At 42.2% G+C, this 16930-nt stretch overlaps 2 protein-coding genes across 2 annotated transcripts in view; one reads left to right on the plus strand and one right to left on the minus strand.

The window, feature by feature from the left end:
* Aco2 (aconitase 2) overlaps nt 1-2911 on the minus strand; it is a 45027-nt gene extending 42116 nt beyond the window's left edge. Inside the window, exon 1 of the mRNA XM_005322206.5 lies at nt 2734-2911. Within this exon, the coding sequence (XP_005322263.1) occupies nt 2734-2769 (36 nt within the window). The 5' untranslated portion in view covers nt 2770-2911. The remainder of the gene's footprint in view (nt 1-2733) is intronic.
* Nucleotides 2912-3007: 96 nt separating this feature from the next.
* Phf5a (PHD finger protein 5A) lies at nt 3008-12207 on the plus strand. The gene is made up of 4 exons (XM_005322207.5): nt 3008-3382; nt 3789-3812; nt 4532-4698; nt 11550-12207. The coding sequence occupies exons 1-4, from the start codon at nt 3331-3333 to the stop codon at nt 11637-11639; spliced, it is 333 nt and encodes a 110-aa protein (XP_005322264.1). The 5' UTR covers nt 3008-3330; the 3' UTR covers nt 11640-12207.
* The last annotated feature ends 4723 nt before the right edge of the window (nt 12208-16930 follow it).

Raw genomic sequence — 16930 nt, forward strand, 5'->3', positions numbered from 1 at the left:
GGCAAGGTTCTAAATACTCTGCAACTATTACGTGACTAAAACAGAGGTACTATTATTATGATGTCTTACAGATGAGCAAACAGGCTCAGAGAGGTTAAGTACCTTGCTCTAAATCACAGTTACTCAGTATTAAAGCCAGGATTCAAACTTTGGCAGGTCTGATGCCAGAATCCATACCATTAACCATTCTATTGTCTCTTCACTAATTCTTTTTCATCCATAAAGCAGGGATAATAGTATGCATTATCCCAGAGTCATGCGCTATTACTGGCACTCAGTAATGTAGATGTTAGCTACTCATAGTGGTAGCAGTAAGAGCCATCATTCTACCATCTATCATCACCTTTGGTCCAGCCAAAAGCAAAAGAAAAATATTTTGGCTAAGAAAGACTTCTGAGACCCTCTGCAGTATGATACATTAGAATATAGTAGACACTTGCATGAGATCAGGGATTGTCTTTGCTTACCAGTGTTTCCAGGGCAAGCAGTGGGTGCTCAGGAAATATGTGGAAAAATGGGAATAAAATGACTCCATCATTGAGTTCTGCAGAAAAGACTACTAAGGTGATAATTACCACTTCTCAAATATCTGAAATATTTCTGAGTATCTAAACAAAGAGGTAAATGTAAGAGATTTTCAATAGACAAGTACTAGCTGTCATTATGTTTCTACTGGGTCGAAGTGTGGTATAATGCAAAGAGCATAATGCTGTTCATCCATCTCCGCTGAATGAACATACAAGGAGACCTAGATTTTTTTTTAATATTTATTTTTTAGTTGTAGGTGGACACAATATATTTTATTTTTATGTGGTGCTGAGGATGGAATCAAACCCAGTGCCTCACACATGCTAGACAAGCGCTCTACCTCTGAGCCACAACCAAAGCCTGAGACCTGGATTTTAATCCTGACTCTGCTACTGGAAATCACCCAGGCTCTCAAAGTCTTGGATTCTCCTTCTGTAAAACAGGATGAACTACATGATTGTAAATACATTCCACTTATTCATCATTTTGTGGCAATGCAAGTACACAGTTATCATCTGTTTAAATATTATCCTCAGCTGATAATGGACTCAGGAAGTTACATGCTGGCTGGGGTTGTGGCTCAGTGGTAGAGCACTTGCCTTGCACGTGTGAGGCACTGGGTTCAATTCCCAGAACCACATAAAAAAAATAAAGATACTGTGTCCAAAAAAAGGAAGTTACATGCTGAAGGTCAAGGATCAAAAGCATGAAGTACAGTCCAGATCTCTTTCCATACCACCCTAATATTCATACTTTCCAATATCCTTTTCAGTTCAAAATGTTGACATTATGTCTTTCTTCCAAGCTCAATAAGTTATTTACCTGTCACATAATTTTGCCTAATTTCATTAAATCACATGACAGCAGAATCAGGAAAAAACAAATATTTTCACATCATTAGCTTACAGAATCAAAAAACCCTAAAGAGATAATTAAGTGCAAATCTTTTACCTTTGCTCAGAATTGAGACCAGAAATATTTTCAGATAAATTATTTTACTTTTTGGCTTAAATTTAAATAATATGAAAAATCACTTCAAATAACAATGCTTCTTCTGAGGGTATAGCACATAACTATTAATTCTATACTCAAAGCTATGCCACTTGATCCAAAGAAAATTCAAAATTAATCTTAAGAGGTTAACAAGGAATGTCTACTGGTAACTTTTTATTTTTATTAAGAAAACACACATTTGACATTGAAGTTTTGAATATAACACCTTCCGGGAGTTGTAAAAAAACCCATCTGACAGTTACAGTCAACTTTCTATATGGCTCATAACAGGAGAGTCAAGGTCAAACTGCTAAGTCTCCTTACTCTCCCACCTAGTACTTGAAAAGTAACTAATTGTGAGCTCAAAATAGTCCATTCTGTACTCTTACAAATATAAATGACCCCACCCTGGCTCATAAAATTCTGAGGGCAGACTGACACAAAGAAGGAGAACAGAGGGGCAGGAGGGTCAATGCTCAGGCCACAAAATAAGGGTGACAGTCTTTGAGAGCCAGAACTTTCACCAACTTTCTTGTAGTTTTATCACCTATCAATGGGAAAAATCAGCTCACATCTATCTCACCAGACGATTATATGAATCAAATGATATCAGTAGGTATTAAAAACAGTTTTGGAATCTGGTACAACGGTGAGAAACATTACTATTTACTACGTCAGGGTCCCTGAAGAACACTCTCCCATTCGTGACTCCGTGTTCCCGCAAGGTCCTCAAAAGACAATATAAAGAACTAGCTTCTCCTGCCTCCAGGCCAGATGGCAATTGTGGATGCCCCTGGCTTGCAAGCATCTGTTGCTGAGAGATGAAGGCTTCAGGCACTTGGCCTACAGGGCTCAACAACCACCGCGCCCCCCAGTCACCTTGTCCTCACCTTGAGGAACAGAAAGACACCCTAAGGGAGAGGGAAGTGCGGTCCTCAGAAAGGAAAAAGAGGTGCCTCCACTCTTCATCAGGCCATCACAGCTTATAGCCACATTTTCCCCGGGGCGGGGACATGGCCAGGGAGCTGACGGTGCCGGGGACGCCTTGACCTAGGGCAACGAGAAGCGGGCACGGCTCTGGGCCCACAACAGCGACAGGTACAAGGGAAGTCGGCCCCAGGTCCGGCCCGCCTTGCCTTGCCTCGCCCATCGCCACAGGCACAGGAGGAGGCACCCCGCCCCCGTGAACCCAGAGAGCCCGAGCTCGCTCACCTGCAGCCGGGTCACCAGTAGGCTGTAAGGCGCCATTTTGTGCACTGACAAAGATGAGGTCGCGTAAAAGTGACGTGCCACACAGCTTATTTAAAGCCGTGCTGGGGGCGTGGCTTCGAGAGCGCTACGTCACGGGGAAGGCGAGGCCTCCATACCGGCTCCATTGCCCTGAGAAGGCAGTAGGAGGAGCTCACGTGTTAGGAACCAACGCGTGAGAGGGAAAAAAAAGCTGAATAAAAACACTAGCCCAAGCATGCGACAAGGCCTGGGTTCAATGCCCAGTTTAAAGAAAAAACAGAAGCAAAGATGTCAGTGCTGCAAAGATGTCTTATCCGAAAGTAAATTTCGGTTATCTATACCTTCCAAATCCGGGGAGTATTTTGTTGTGGTTGTTTTTTAAGAGTTCTACGCATCTGCGGAGACCTAGCTACCATCAGATGAAAGAAAATCGCGCGACAGCTAGCGCGATTTGGATCAGAGCGTAAACGCTGATAGAAGCCTCGAAGACCAATCACCGCGACGTGGAGGCAGGAACCCTGGGGGTTAGAGGTTGGACGGAAGTTCCCGAGGCTTCCGGTAGTTTGCTAGGAAGGAGTTATGGCCAAACATCATCCGGATTTGATCTTCTGCCGCAAACAAGCGGGTGTTGGTGAGGCGGGCCTTGCCCACGACTTGTGTGGATGGGGTGATATTAGGCGCTTCGAGTCTAGGGATTCTTGATTCCTCTTTAGGGTCTTTTCTTGGAGTCGCCACGTTTCGCGCCTCTTGGTCGCTGGGTATTGTAGGAGCGCGCGGGTTTGTGGTAAAAGGGGCTGACGGCCAGGGCCTCCGCCGCAAGTCTGAAGAAACTGCCGCAGATTACCCGGGGCCTGGGAGGGGCTTCGGGAGGTTGCTTTGGCCGTGGGTTTGGCTCAGATTGAGATTCACGAGAATAAGATGCCCTTCCCATGAGTCTCACTGCCGCCTTTGCGCCTACCTCGATCTCGAGGATGTGCTTCCCCGCTTTGTCAAAACTTTAATACTAATTGTACCTTGTCCCTTCTTTGGTCTTACAGCCATCGGGAGACTGTGTGAAAAATGTGAGTGGAACACACCCTCAACACCCCATTCCTCCCACTCAGTTTCTGTGGAGCCAACATACGGGCATTTCCAGAGGTGCCACAAAGAAAGCTTGGAGTAGATGTGCCCGGGAGGAGGATGGAAACACGTGTGTGGGGCTGCACTAAAGCCGCCTTCTGTCGCCCCACTCTGACGTGCACATTTTAAACACTGTAGTTAAGCTTTAAAATCGCGTTTGATCAGGAAGAATGGGCAGACTACCATTATCCTTTCTAGCCCATATGCACACACAGGTTTTTACCAGCAATTATCAATGATTACAATCTCCTAAGTGCAATTCCAAGACCTTTATATATGTTAACTGGTTATTTTTTTCCTTTGTGTCCAGGGGATATAGAAAAAAACTTGGATAAGCCAAGTTTTGCCATGCAAAAGTAGAGGAGGGCCCTGAAGTCACTGTAAAGAAGACTGTATCCTGGGCAGTGGTGGCACACACCAGTTATCTCAATTACTTGGGAGGCTGAGGCAGGAGAATGGCAAGTTTGAGTCCAGCCTGGACTTAGAGAGAAACCTTGTCTCAAAAAGGACTAGGGATAATAATATATATCCCTGGGTTCAATCCCCAGTTCCCCCCTCCTAAAAATAAATTAGGACCGGGGATGTACCTAAGTGGCAGAGTGCCCCTGGGTTCACAACCCATACTTACTAGTGAACATGACACATTCTTTTTTCCTTACAGGTGACGGCAAATGTGTGATCTGTGACTCCTATGTGCGCCCCTGCACTCTGGTGCGAATATGTGATGAATGTAACTATGGTTCTTACCAGGGGCGCTGTGTGATCTGTGGAGGCCCAGGAGTCTCTGATGCCTATTATTGTAAAGAATGCACCATCCAGGAGAAGGATGTGAGTGAATACAAAGCTTTCCATCTGACCTTTCCTCCCATTATTTTGTAACATTTTGCCATCCATGGCAATTTCCTCCTGTCTGTAGAAATTACTGTGTTCAGCAAATCACCTAAGTTATAATTTCTTCAAGTTCTTTGGGCCAAGCTGGGTGTAGTCAATAAAAGGCTGTTATTTTGAATCAAGGGCAAAAATGCAAGACAAGCAAATCTTTGTCAACACCAGCTGTTTGGAGCGCCCTCTCTATTGCTTTGATGTCTCTCTATGATTGTTCTTATTCAGAAACAACATCCTGAATTTGTAAGTTCTAACACACAGTGCATGGTATTTTTTTTTTTTTTTTAAGTGGTACTGGGGTTTGAACCCACCAGGGACATTCTAACACTGAGCTACATCCCTAATCCTTTTTACTTTTTATTTTGAGTCAGGGTCTCATTAAGTTGCCCAGGCTGGCCTCAAATTTGTGTTTGAGAGCCTCCTGAATCTCTGGAAGTATTGCTCTACCACCACACTAATCTAGAACACCTTTATTTAATACTGCAGAAGTGATTGTTGGTCTTGTAAATTTTTGTCCCTTAATATTATATGGTGCCAGTGCCTAATTCTTAATTATTTCATTCAGCTCCCTGAGACAGAGACCAAAAAACAGCACCTGTAGATCACTGCCCAAAGTCAAGTTTTACCCTTGTTCTTTAGTACTGGCAGCCAGGTTCTAGGTGAGGAGTGGTGGAACCACAGATCAGCTTGCTTTTTTCTTCGTGTGTGTGAGTGTGTGATTTGTAGACAGACACAATCTTTCTTTCTTTCTTTATTTATTTTTATGTGGTGCTGCGGATTCTGATCCTCAGTGCCTCATACATGCTAGGAAGCACTCTACCACTGAGCCATAGCTGCAAGCCCCCAGCTTGCTTTCTTTTTACAAGAAAATGTAAGGAAGTATGATATAATCTTACTAGGCTAATAGTACACTGTTACTGATCTAGGACCTACTAATCTAGGATAAGTTAAAATATGTTAACTCTTCATATTTCTGTGAGCAAAGATGAGGTAGTTTGTATCTTTTATCTCCATATTCCTCAAAATAACTTTGTTAAATAAGGATGGTTAGTATTATCCCATCTTTACATCTCTCTCCTACTAATAAATGACAAAATTAGGCTGTGACAAAACCTTGTGGTGTTCCCATCATACTATGTTGTCCATTCAGGTATTGTGCCCATGTTGAGGAGAAACAACCCAACAACCTCAGTTGTGTATGTGTTTGAATCCTGCCTACTGCTAGGAAGTGCAAGATACTGGGCCAGAAAGAACTATTTCTTACACCATTTAATCTATTATTTAGGAAATATAAAATGTCATAGATTAAGTAACAAAAACGTAATTTCAGTTGGTGATTTTAATATTTTCCTCTCCTAAATTGGTTTACATTTACCTTTGACTATCATTATACTTGGCTTCCAACAATGGTGGATCAGTTCCACCAACTAGATTATACTCCATTATGGGCAGTACCTTGGATCTTGTGTGTGCCTCCTTTTTTCAGGCCTTGGTACAGGTTTGACTTGTAATGCAAAAATGGTGCACATTTTTGGTGCTGTCCCTATACATTACCCCTAGTCCCCCTACAGGTTGTTTGGTACACAGCAGATGTAATTACTTACAGTCAATAAGTGGTGAAGAGAAGGTACAAAACTACTGAACCACATCCCCAGTCCATTTTGCTTTATTTTTTTAATTTGAAACAGGGTCTCACTAAGTTGCTTTAGGTCTTTGCTAAGTTGCTGAGTCTGGCTTTCCTCTTGGCAATCTTCCACACCCAGCATAAACTCCATTTAGTGACACTTTCTTAAACTTGTGTGGTTATAGATAGAGTTTTTATCTGGCTTAAGTTTGCAACCAGAGAATGTTTAATAAATGTTAATTGCTGTCTGACTCTTCTGCATGTGGTGTGTGACCTGATACCTTTGGATCCTTATGCCTCATTGGTCTCTAAGAATTATTCTAGACATCACTTCCTCTACTTCACATTATACAGGAATGACCTGAGGATATTTGAGATAGCATTTAGCTCACATTTACTCAGCACTAGTTTCCAAGGAACACAAAGCAGTCCGGTGACATGATCCAGTCTCTCATTCTTACAGATCATCATGTAGATTAAGTACCCAAGACTTTTTCCTATGCAGAAATCTTCCTACAACAAAAGCCACCATCACTATTGTTACCCGCTTCCTGCAGCTTTCATAATTTATAAAGGCTGGTAAGATAAGCTGGGTGTCCTCATTATAATTTTTCAGTGCCCAAAAATAACCAGGAGTCCAGGGATGAAATCTGTAGACATTGTCACCCAAGGACTAATTTGTAATTTATTACATTTCAGCAAATTAATCCCCTTAACTCTTGCCATTTATTTATTTATTTTGGTGATGCTCTGGATTGAACCCAGGAGCACTGTACCCCTGAGCTCCCCTGAGCTCTATTCCCAGTCAAGTCCTGGGTTTTTATTGCTATTTCAGGGTTATTTTTGCTAGGGTGGAGACACACACCTATAATGCCAGCAACTTAGTGAGGTCCTAAGCAATTTAGTGAGACCTTGTCTCAAAATTACAAAAAGAAAATAAAAATGGCTGGATACTCAGTTCGGTGGTAAAGCATCCCTGGGTTCAGAATCAGTACCATCACAGTACCAACAACAAAAAAAAGATTTTTACACAAAACTAGTGGGAGGATAGGGTTAGGTTGAACCATTATGAAATTGCTGATTTTTGTTTTGGCAATTTCTTATAACTTATTAAGGAATGAAGTATGCCAGGTATTGTTGTAAACATTTTTTGAACCATCGAATCCATTTAATTCTCTGAGGTAGGTTCTACCATTATACTTGTGTGTGACTAAACTGAGACTCAAGAAGGTTAAATAACTTATCAAAAGTCAGGTGGCCTAGCTCCAGGGCCTGCTGCCTTCACCAAGTGGGATGCAGCTGTGCAGACTGGAGGATATATCCTCTCATCATCTGGTCCCTCCCAGGAATCTCTAAGGCTCTCTTCAGTTTCTTAACATTGACCTGGTCTAGTCCCTAGTTCTATACTTGAGGAATATGAATCTAAAAGAAAGGACTACCACAGTGCACAAATCTAGGTTATCCTCGTACCACAAAATTTCACAGCACCTTTAAAAGAAAGTAGAGCACTGCCCCCATTTGATATCAAACATTCACCCTTTTTATTTTTGAGACAGGGTCTCTTTAATTTCCTTAGGACCTAAGTTGATGATGAAGCTGGCTTTGAACTTGTGATCTTCGCTGCTGGGATTACAGGCATGCGACCCAGTCATCTATTTTTTTTTTTCTTAGATGGACATAATACCTTTATTTTATTAATTTATTTTTATGTGGTGCTGAGGATCAACCCAGTGCCTCATACTGAGCCACAACCCCAGCCCTTTTTTATATTTCTTTAACAGGATCTCACTGAGTTGCTTAGGGTCTCGCTAAATGCTGATACTGGCTTTGAACTTACAATCCTCCTGCCTCAGCCTCCCAAGTGCCTGGGACAACATCTGTTTTGATTCTTCCTTTGTTAAAAAAGAATTTTAAACACAGATTAAAGCCAGGTGTGGTGTCACACACCTGTAATCCCAGCAACCCAGGAGGTAGAGGCGGGAGGATCGAAGGTTCAGAGCCAGCCTTAGTAATTTAACAAGGGCCTAAGCAACTTAGTGAGACTCCATAATGCGCCAAGCAAGGTGGTACACTAATCCCAGCAACTCAGGAGGCTGAGTCAGGAGGATTGTGAGTTCAAAGCCAGCTTTAGCAAAAGTGAGGCACCAACAACTCAGACCCTGTCTCTAAATAAGAAACATAAAAGGGCTGGAGTTCTGGCTCAGGGGTTGAATGCCTCTGTGTTCAATCCCTGGTACCAAAAAATTAAAATTTAAAACGTTGGGGATATGGCTTGGGGGTTAAAATCCCCTGGGTTCAATCCCCAGTACTCCACCCCCCCAAAAAAAAAAAAAGATTAAATACATAGAGCTCAACTAGTGAGCCATTGGTGGGGCTAGTTCCCTTATATACCAGGCACCACAGGTGGGAGCACTCCATATAATACAGAGTACATGTTTTCTGGAAAGTCATGCAATGTTGGCTTTGTATGTTCTCAGACAAAAATTTCTGTGTTGATATTAGGCCCCCCCAAAAGAAAGAAACTGAGTTAGAAATTGGAGGACTAAGGATCTGATTAATTCATTCTATAGCCTAATATGACAGGAATCCAACTCCTTTGACGTGGGTGTCTTAAAATCAACAGACCTTGATAAGGTTTTTTCCAGTTACAGCTTCTCCAGCTGTCTTCCATGCATCCCAGATCAAGTGATGGAGTCATTCCTGCCCCAAAGGGCTTCCTGGGAGCTTCACTGAAACCACTTTAGCTCTCAGAATGGCCAAGGGGGCAGCGTGTCATTACAAATCAGAACAAACTCAACACCACCTTTAGCACAGGCCCTCTGCAAAACCATGTATTTGTTCAGATGAAGTGCATTAGCTTTGGGTGCAGCTCAGTGGTAGAGTACTTACAAAGCATGTGCTGGGGATCGGGGGAGCGGTGTTTGGATTAAATGAAGTGAATTAACAAGACACTTTGAAATCCTCCTAAAGCCTTTAGGTTTTTCCCTTTGGTGGTATCCTCTCCATTCTGGGATAATCCAGGAGAACTAGAGCACTTGACCTGAAGTTAATTGGGTTTTTTTTTTGTTGTTTTTAAGTTGTAGATGGACACTATGCCTTCCTTTCTTTATATTTTTATGTGGTGTTAAAGATCAAACCCAGTGCCTCACACATGCTAGGCAAGCACTATACCGCTGAGCTACAGCCCTAGTCGTGATTGTTTTTAATCCCTCAGTTGAACAAAATTCTTTGGACATATGAGTTCAGATTCTGGTTAGGCACATGGTATACAGGTAATCCTTGCTACTCAATAGCCTGAGGCCGGAAGATTCCGAATTTGAGATCAACCTGAGCACAAAATAAAAGGGGGGACTGGATATGGTAGCACATGCCTGTAATCCCAGTAGCCTAGGAGGCTCAGTCACAAGAATTGTAAGATCAAAGCCAGCCTCAGCAAAAGTGAGGCTCTAAGCAATTCATTCAGACTCTGTCTCTAAATACAAAATAGGGCTGGGAACGTAGCTCAGTGGTCGAGTGCCCCTGAGTTCAGTCCTTGGTACCCCAAAAAGGACTGCGGTGCTTTGGCTCAGTGGTAGAGCACTCCTGGCATGTGTGAGGCAAATAAAGATTTAAAAAAAAAAAAAATAGGACTGATAACATAGCTCAGTGATAAAGCACTTGCTTAGTTTGTGTGAGGCTCTGGGTTCAGTTTCCTATTGCCAAAAATATGTTTTCAGGCCAGAAGCAGTGGCATATGCCTGCAATCCCAGCAATTCAGGAGGCTGAGACAGGAGGATTGCAAATCAAGAACAGTCTCAGCAACTTAGCAGTTTAGCAAGACCATGTCTCAATATAAAAATAAAATGGGCTGGGGATGTAGTAGTAAAGCACTGCTAAATTTAATCCCCAGTCACCCACCCATCCCGCCCACCTCCCAAAAAAAGTTTCAGGTTCTACCTGCACTGTGTCATACCAGCAACAGAATTGAGCTGTTGAACCCGGGGATGCTGTACTACTGAACTGTATCCCTTGAGATAGGTTCTAGATGAGTTGTCAAGGTTGGCCTCAAAAGTTGTGATCCTCCTGCCTCAGCCTTATGAGTCACTGGAATTATAGGCATGTGCTGCCACACCCTGTTGAATCAAATATTCTTAAGTATAATTGCAGTCACTGAATAGAGAGGGGACAGGCTCCGGGGGACTTTCTGGATGTCTATATATTCAGTAAATATAACTGGCACTGAGCTATCCCTAGTGACAGTTTCTTTTTTTTTTTTCTTTTTTTAGTTATACATGGACACAATATCTTTATTTTGTTTATTTGTATGTTTTATGTGGTGCTGAGGATCGAACCCAGGGTCTCTCACATGCAAGGTGAGCACTCTACCACTGAGCCACAACCCCAGCCCCCTGAGACAGGGTTTCACTGAGTTATTTAGGGTCTTGCTAAATTGTTAAGGCTGGCTTGGATCCTTCAGCCTTAGCCTCCCAAGTCACAAGGATTATAGGTGCACCAACTTGTAAATTCTTAATTGATCAAATAGGATAATGGGGGCGCTGGGATTGTGGCTCCGTGGTATCTCAGTACCACATAAAGGTCCAGGGGCTGGGGATGTGGCTCAAGCGGTAGCGTGCTCGCCTGGCATGCACTAGGCGCTGGGTTCGATCCTCAGCACCACATAAAATTAAAACAAAGATGTTGTATCCACCGAAAACTAAATATTAAAAAATTCTCTCTCTCTCTTTTAAAAAAAAATTAAATTCTGCTTTTAAAAAAATCATAAAATAAAGGTCCATCAACAACTAAAAAAAAAAATTTAAATAGGATAATTGGAAAGATGAATAACTAACTAAACCATTAACCTAAAAGTTATAAAATGATCATTGAAAACTCAAGTGATAGAAAAGAAACACTTCCCTTTGGTGCTAATTAATCTGAACCTCCCAATTAAGGAGCTAGGGTTGCTTGTACACATTTGCAAATTCTTTCATTGTTTTTCTTCTTTTGGGGGGCTGAGATATGAGAATCAAATGCTAAGCAAGCATTCTATCTACTGAGCACAGCCCCAGACCTGTTATGGTCTTCAAATACTAGGGTAAAAGATTAACTTTTATTCCTCTGTACTGAATTATATCTTCAATTCCTCTTGATTCAGATTCTGACTTACCAGTTTCTCTATTTTGTTTTCCAGAGAGATGGTTGCCCAAAGATTGTCAATTTGGGGAGCTCTAAGACAGATCTCTTCTATGAACGCAAAAAATATGGCTTTAAAAAGAGGTGATCAGTGGGTGGCCCCTGCCTCCCCCATCAAGCTGCTGCAGCTGCCAAGAAAGACGCCTACTATCACCAGCAGAAAGGGAGCAGAGCCCAGCATGTCACCAAAACCACCTGCTAGTGTGTTGGCCCCTTGCCACCCTTTCCTCCCCTCACCCAGACAAGGGTGGGGGTGGAAAAGGATTCTTCATAGTGCACTGACAGACAGTCCAAGAAAAACTAATCAGTTATTTAATGGTTTTTCTTGAATTTGAGAAGCAAGACTCTGTTCTCTAAATTGATTTGTCTTCTCTACACCAAGAGCTGAACAGGAATATCCTTGCAGTCAGCTGTCAGAGGAGCTGACTATGAATCTACCCCCCAGTAAAAAGCTTGTTCTTGCAGCAGCTCTGATGGCAGTTGTCCTGATGACCCTTCAATGTGTGGCAGTGAGCTATCAGAACAATAAATGTGATGTGAGCATTTAATCTTGTAACGCTTACCAGGTGGTGCTGGTTTCATGTTAGTTTTTGTCTGAGAAATTGGAAACCCTTTCTGTCCATGTTGTTAATAAAGTCGGTGTTTATTTTCTGGTAGTCAGTCACTGTCCCCCTTTAGCCTAACTCTAGGAATTTATTGTAGTCCCCCATGAACTGGTGACTCAATCTAGAGGTAATGGGGTTCACAATGCATTTTGTCCTCTTTTTATTACTGGATGAATTCAGAACCACCCATGCCTTTCATTCTAAGTCATTTTTAGAAATTATTTTTTCCTTCTTATCCTACTTTATTTATTTGTTTGTTTGTTTTTGGTGCCAGGGATTGAACTAGGGGGCACTCAACCACTGAGCTACATCTTAAGACCTTCCTTTTATTTTTATTTAGAGACGGGTCTCACTGAGTTGCCTGCCAAGGTTGATGAGTGTGTTATTTAAGGAGATAGTTTGATATGTACAGTCAAGTAGGTCTCTTACACCATAGATTTGAAAAGGGCATCGGGAACTTGGCCCAGGTTTAGAGTGCCACTTAATAATAGAGCCAAGAAAACTTCTGATCCCGGGTTTTTATCTGTGTCAACCAAACTGATTATTTGTGATGTATTGAGTGTCCAAAATTTAGTCTCTACTTTGGGAGTTGAACAATGTGACAGAAACAGTACCAGTATAACCCAGAGGATGCACTAAAGAAGGGTTGGCCTAGCTTGGGGGGTACCTCAGGAATTTATATTTTTTTAAATTTTGAGACAGGGTCTTCCTAAATTCCCAAGGCTGGCCTCTAATATACAAACCACCTGCTTCAGCTTCTTGAGGCACCTCAGGAAGGCTGAAGATCCTTCTAGGGAAGAGCTTAGTGGTAGTCTTTGCCTAACATGCATAATAAGGCCCTGGGCTCCATCCCCAGTACTGGGTGGCAGGGTGGGGGAGGGGGGAAGTAATCCTGGAGGTTTTCCAGGTGTTCTCTACCACTCCCATGCTTTACTCTCCAGCCACTGGGACTCCTTTCAGTTCTTCAGCTTCTGCTTTCCTTTCTGTCCCTACTTTATTTTTTCTTTTTCCTTTACAGGGGGCATGGGGTACCCAGGATTGAACTCGGAGGCACTTGACCACTGACCCACATCTCCAGACCAATTTTGTATTTTATTTAGAGACAGGGTCTCACTGAGTTGCTTACCGCCTTACTTTTGCTGAGGCTGGCTTTGATCTCAGGATCCTCCTGCCTCAGCCTCCTGAGCCGCTAGGATTACATGCCTATGCCACGGAGCCCAGCTCTGCCCCCGCTTAACTTTTTTTTTTATATATTTATTTTTCAGTTGTAGTTGGACACAATACCTTTATTTTTATTCATTTTTATGTGGTGCTGAAAATCAAGCCCAGGGCCACGCACATGCCAGTTGAGCGCTCTACCACTGAGACACAACCCGGGTACCCCTCCCCCCCTTTCCTTTTTAATCTGTTGTTTTTTCTGTGATGCTCTCCCACTCCTGCCCCCACATTTGTTTTGCTCAACTACTGCCTCATCCTTCAGACCTGACCAAAGATTCCCCCAGTTATCTCCTAATCCCCAATTTAACTTGCCCTTCTTCCCCATAGTACCCTGTGTGTTTCCTGGAAGCATTTAATGATTATGACTGTCACCTACTAGGCTTGTTCTGCCCAGCAGATGGTGGGTGTACAGTGTTGAATGAATAACTGAAGTTTTGGAGGCAAGAAAATTAACTGAGCTTTGAAGTATGGGAACTTGCAAGCAAAGGTAGTGCGTGGGCAAATGAGGGCACTTGTGTGGGGAAAATAATTTCAGGAAAGGCAGTCTTGAATAGGATTATGTATTCCAGGAACTCCATGCAGTTCCTGCACCTAAAATATCAGGTGCAGTGACACCCACCTGTAATCCCAGTGCCTCTGGGGGCTAAGGCAAGAGAACTGGAAGTTCAAGGCCAGCCTCAGCAGTTTAGCAAGACTATCTCAAAAAAATGGCTGGGGATGTAGCTCAGGGGTTAAGCATCCCTGGATTCAATCCCTAGTACCAAAAAAACAAAGTATCAGACTTATGGTATGTGAAAAGGGCGGCAAAGATCAGATCATCTTTAGATTATAATTAAAATTTGTAATTGATTCTATAGTAACTATAGTTTTTAGTATGTAATAATAAATCAAAAGTCTTGTTTTTGTTTTTTTAATTTTGTACTGGAGATTGAAACCAGGGTCTCTTTACCTCTAAGCCACATCTTCCAGGCCTTTATATTTTTAAATTTTGAGACAGGGTCTTCCTAAATTTCAAAGGCTGGCCTCTAATTTTAAACCCCATGCTTCAGCTTCTTGAGTCACTGGAATTACAGGTGTGCACCACCAGGATGTTGGAAAAATAGCCTAAAACCAAGAGCAGTGAAACATGCCAGTAATTCTAATTTTAACAACTTGAGAGGCTGAGGCAGGGGAATCACGTTTCTGGTTTTTTTGTTTGTTTATTTGTTTGTTTTTGGTACCAGGGATTGAACCCAGAGGTGCTCAGCCTTTTTTATTTTTGAAACAGGGTCTCACTAGGTTCCTTAGGGCTGGCCTTGAACTTGTGATCCTTCTGTTTCAGTCTCCTGAGTGGCTCCGGTTACAGGCTGGGATTATAGGAGTGTGCCACCCCCCTAACTGGAGGACTGCAAATCCACAAATTCTATGTGAGACTCAGCAATTTAGTAAGACCTTGTCTCAAAATTTTAAAAAGGGTGAGGTAGAACAGGTTTGACCCCCAGTACTCCAAAAAAAGAAAGAAAATAATCCAACTGTGATTTTTTGTTTTTGTTTATTTTCTGGTACCAGGGATTGAACCCAGTGATTCTTAACCACTGAGCCACATCTGCAGCCCTTTTTGTTTTTTATTTTTTGAGACAGTGTCTCACTATGTTGCTTAGGGCCTCGATAAATTGCTGTGGCTGGCTTTGAACTTGTCATCCTTCTTCCTTAACCCCCTGAGTCTCTGGGATTACAGGTGCACACCACCACACCCAGCTCCAATTGTGTTTTTAAATGGTATATTACTCTCAGCCTCAGCTTCTGGAAGACAATAGGGAGTGGTGAGGACCTTAGGGAGCCAGAGAGTTAGTTGACCAAGACTAAAGGAGACAACTGCTATTCAGCAGCAGATAATTGCTGCCAGCTTGAATGCCTAGTATTGGCAGACAATTTGAATTTAGGACAAGAGGCAACCAAGGTATTTTTGTGCAATATCCCAATTTTTAAATTTTGGCAACTCACTTTTTAAAAATTTTTCTTAGTTGTAGATAGACACAATATCTTTATTTTATTTATTTTTATATGGTACTGAGGATCAAACCCAGTTCAAGACAAGCTGTACCACTGAGCTACAACCCCAGCCCGGCAACTCACTTTTAAACCCTCAGATATCAATATATGCCAAAGAAATCCGTCCACCATATCTGTATCTTGGTTTGCCAATTAGCAGCCTCTAAATTACTGAAATTAACTTCCCAGGGACTAAACTTAGCTGGGGATTAAACCCAGGGGTATATAACTACTCAGTCATATTCCCAATCCTTTTGAGAGAGGTTCTTCCTAAATTGCTCAGGTTGGCCTCAAACTTGGGATCATTCTGCCTCAACCTCCAGAATCTCTAGGATTACAAGCATGTGCCTCTATACATGGCCCAGATATGTATCTTTGTATTTTTTCCTTCTTTTTTATTTTTTTATATACCAGGGATTGAACACAGAGGCACTTAACCTCTGAGCCACAGGATTGAACCAGGGGCACTTAACACTGAGCCATATCACCCGCTCTTTTTTATTTTGAGACAGATTTTCCATAAATGCTTAGAGCCTTAGCTAAATTATTGGGGAAGCTTTGAATTTGAAGCAGATCATCCTGCCTCAGCCTCCCAAGCTTCTGGGATTCCAGCTGCATACCACTGCACCTGGCCCAACCTATACCTATAGTTTGAAGCTAAGACTGAAAGTGAAAGACTCTTTGCCTTGGTTGGAAATTTCCTGCCTTAAAAACTGAAATTATTTCCATCTTTTCTTAGATGTTCAGTTCCTTATCAACTCTATCCCCACGTAGCTTCCACCAAGGCTAAAATATTACTTTATTTGAACACTGAATTTTAGTGTCTTAGCAAAGGCAAATTTGTTCCCTCACCTTGTTTACTAGAATTCACAGTCTTGGTGGATAACTGACAAACCATTTTCCTCATCAGCCAATCACTCTTCCCAAAGTCAGTTTCTGTTGTGGCTGTGTGCTCCTGCCCAGCTACAGCAGTGGATCCAAAGAATCAAACTGAGACATGGAGTTTCTTGGACAACTTCAAAGAAACAATGCAAAATTTCACATCCTGGCATGTGTGGATGAGAGAGTGAATCATCCTGAGAGTTAATTGGGACCAATTATGACCAACCTGACTTGTCACTGACACCAAAACATCTGGCATAACTTGCTTTATTCTCAGGAGAGTTACCCCCACCCTCTACACACTTGCTTCTAAAATTCACCATTTTTGAAAGCATGGTGTGTACCTTTAGATATATAATTATTCAAAATGGGAGGAGAATCTGGAATGCTTGAGGAATTCAGCTCACAAGTAAGCAAGGTGAAGTCACATGATGGGAAGAGAAAAACTTCCATCTCACCACATGCTAGATGGAGACATCAGCACTTAACAAGGGTGATTAACTTTTTTCTCTATTTTATCTTTTCCTTTATATGCTAACACTTTACCCAGAATTCCAGTTCTTCTCTGTTTTGTCTTAGTGATGTTGCTTAGTGCTGGCATTCCAGTACAGTAGGACAGGTTCATATAAAAGCTCTAACACGC

This window comes from Ictidomys tridecemlineatus, chromosome 6, assembly GCF_052094955.1.
Source record: "Ictidomys tridecemlineatus isolate mIctTri1 chromosome 6, mIctTri1.hap1, whole genome shotgun sequence".
Classification (NCBI taxonomy): Eukaryota; Metazoa; Chordata; class Mammalia; order Rodentia; family Sciuridae; genus Ictidomys; species Ictidomys tridecemlineatus.

Bases quoted from the DNA above. Each gene is read 5' to 3' on its own strand.
- Phf5a (XM_005322207.5), top strand. From the start codon at position 3,331: ATGGCCAAACATCATCCGGATTTGATCTTCTGCCGCAAACAAGCGGGT. The intron at 3,813-4,531 runs GTGAGTGGAACA...TTTTCCTTACAG, and splicing joins CGGGAGACTGTGTGAAAAAT to GTGACGGCAAATGTGTGATC. The intron at 4,699-11,549 runs GTGAGTGAATAC...TTTGTTTTCCAG, and splicing joins GCACCATCCAGGAGAAGGAT to AGAGATGGTTGCCCAAAGAT.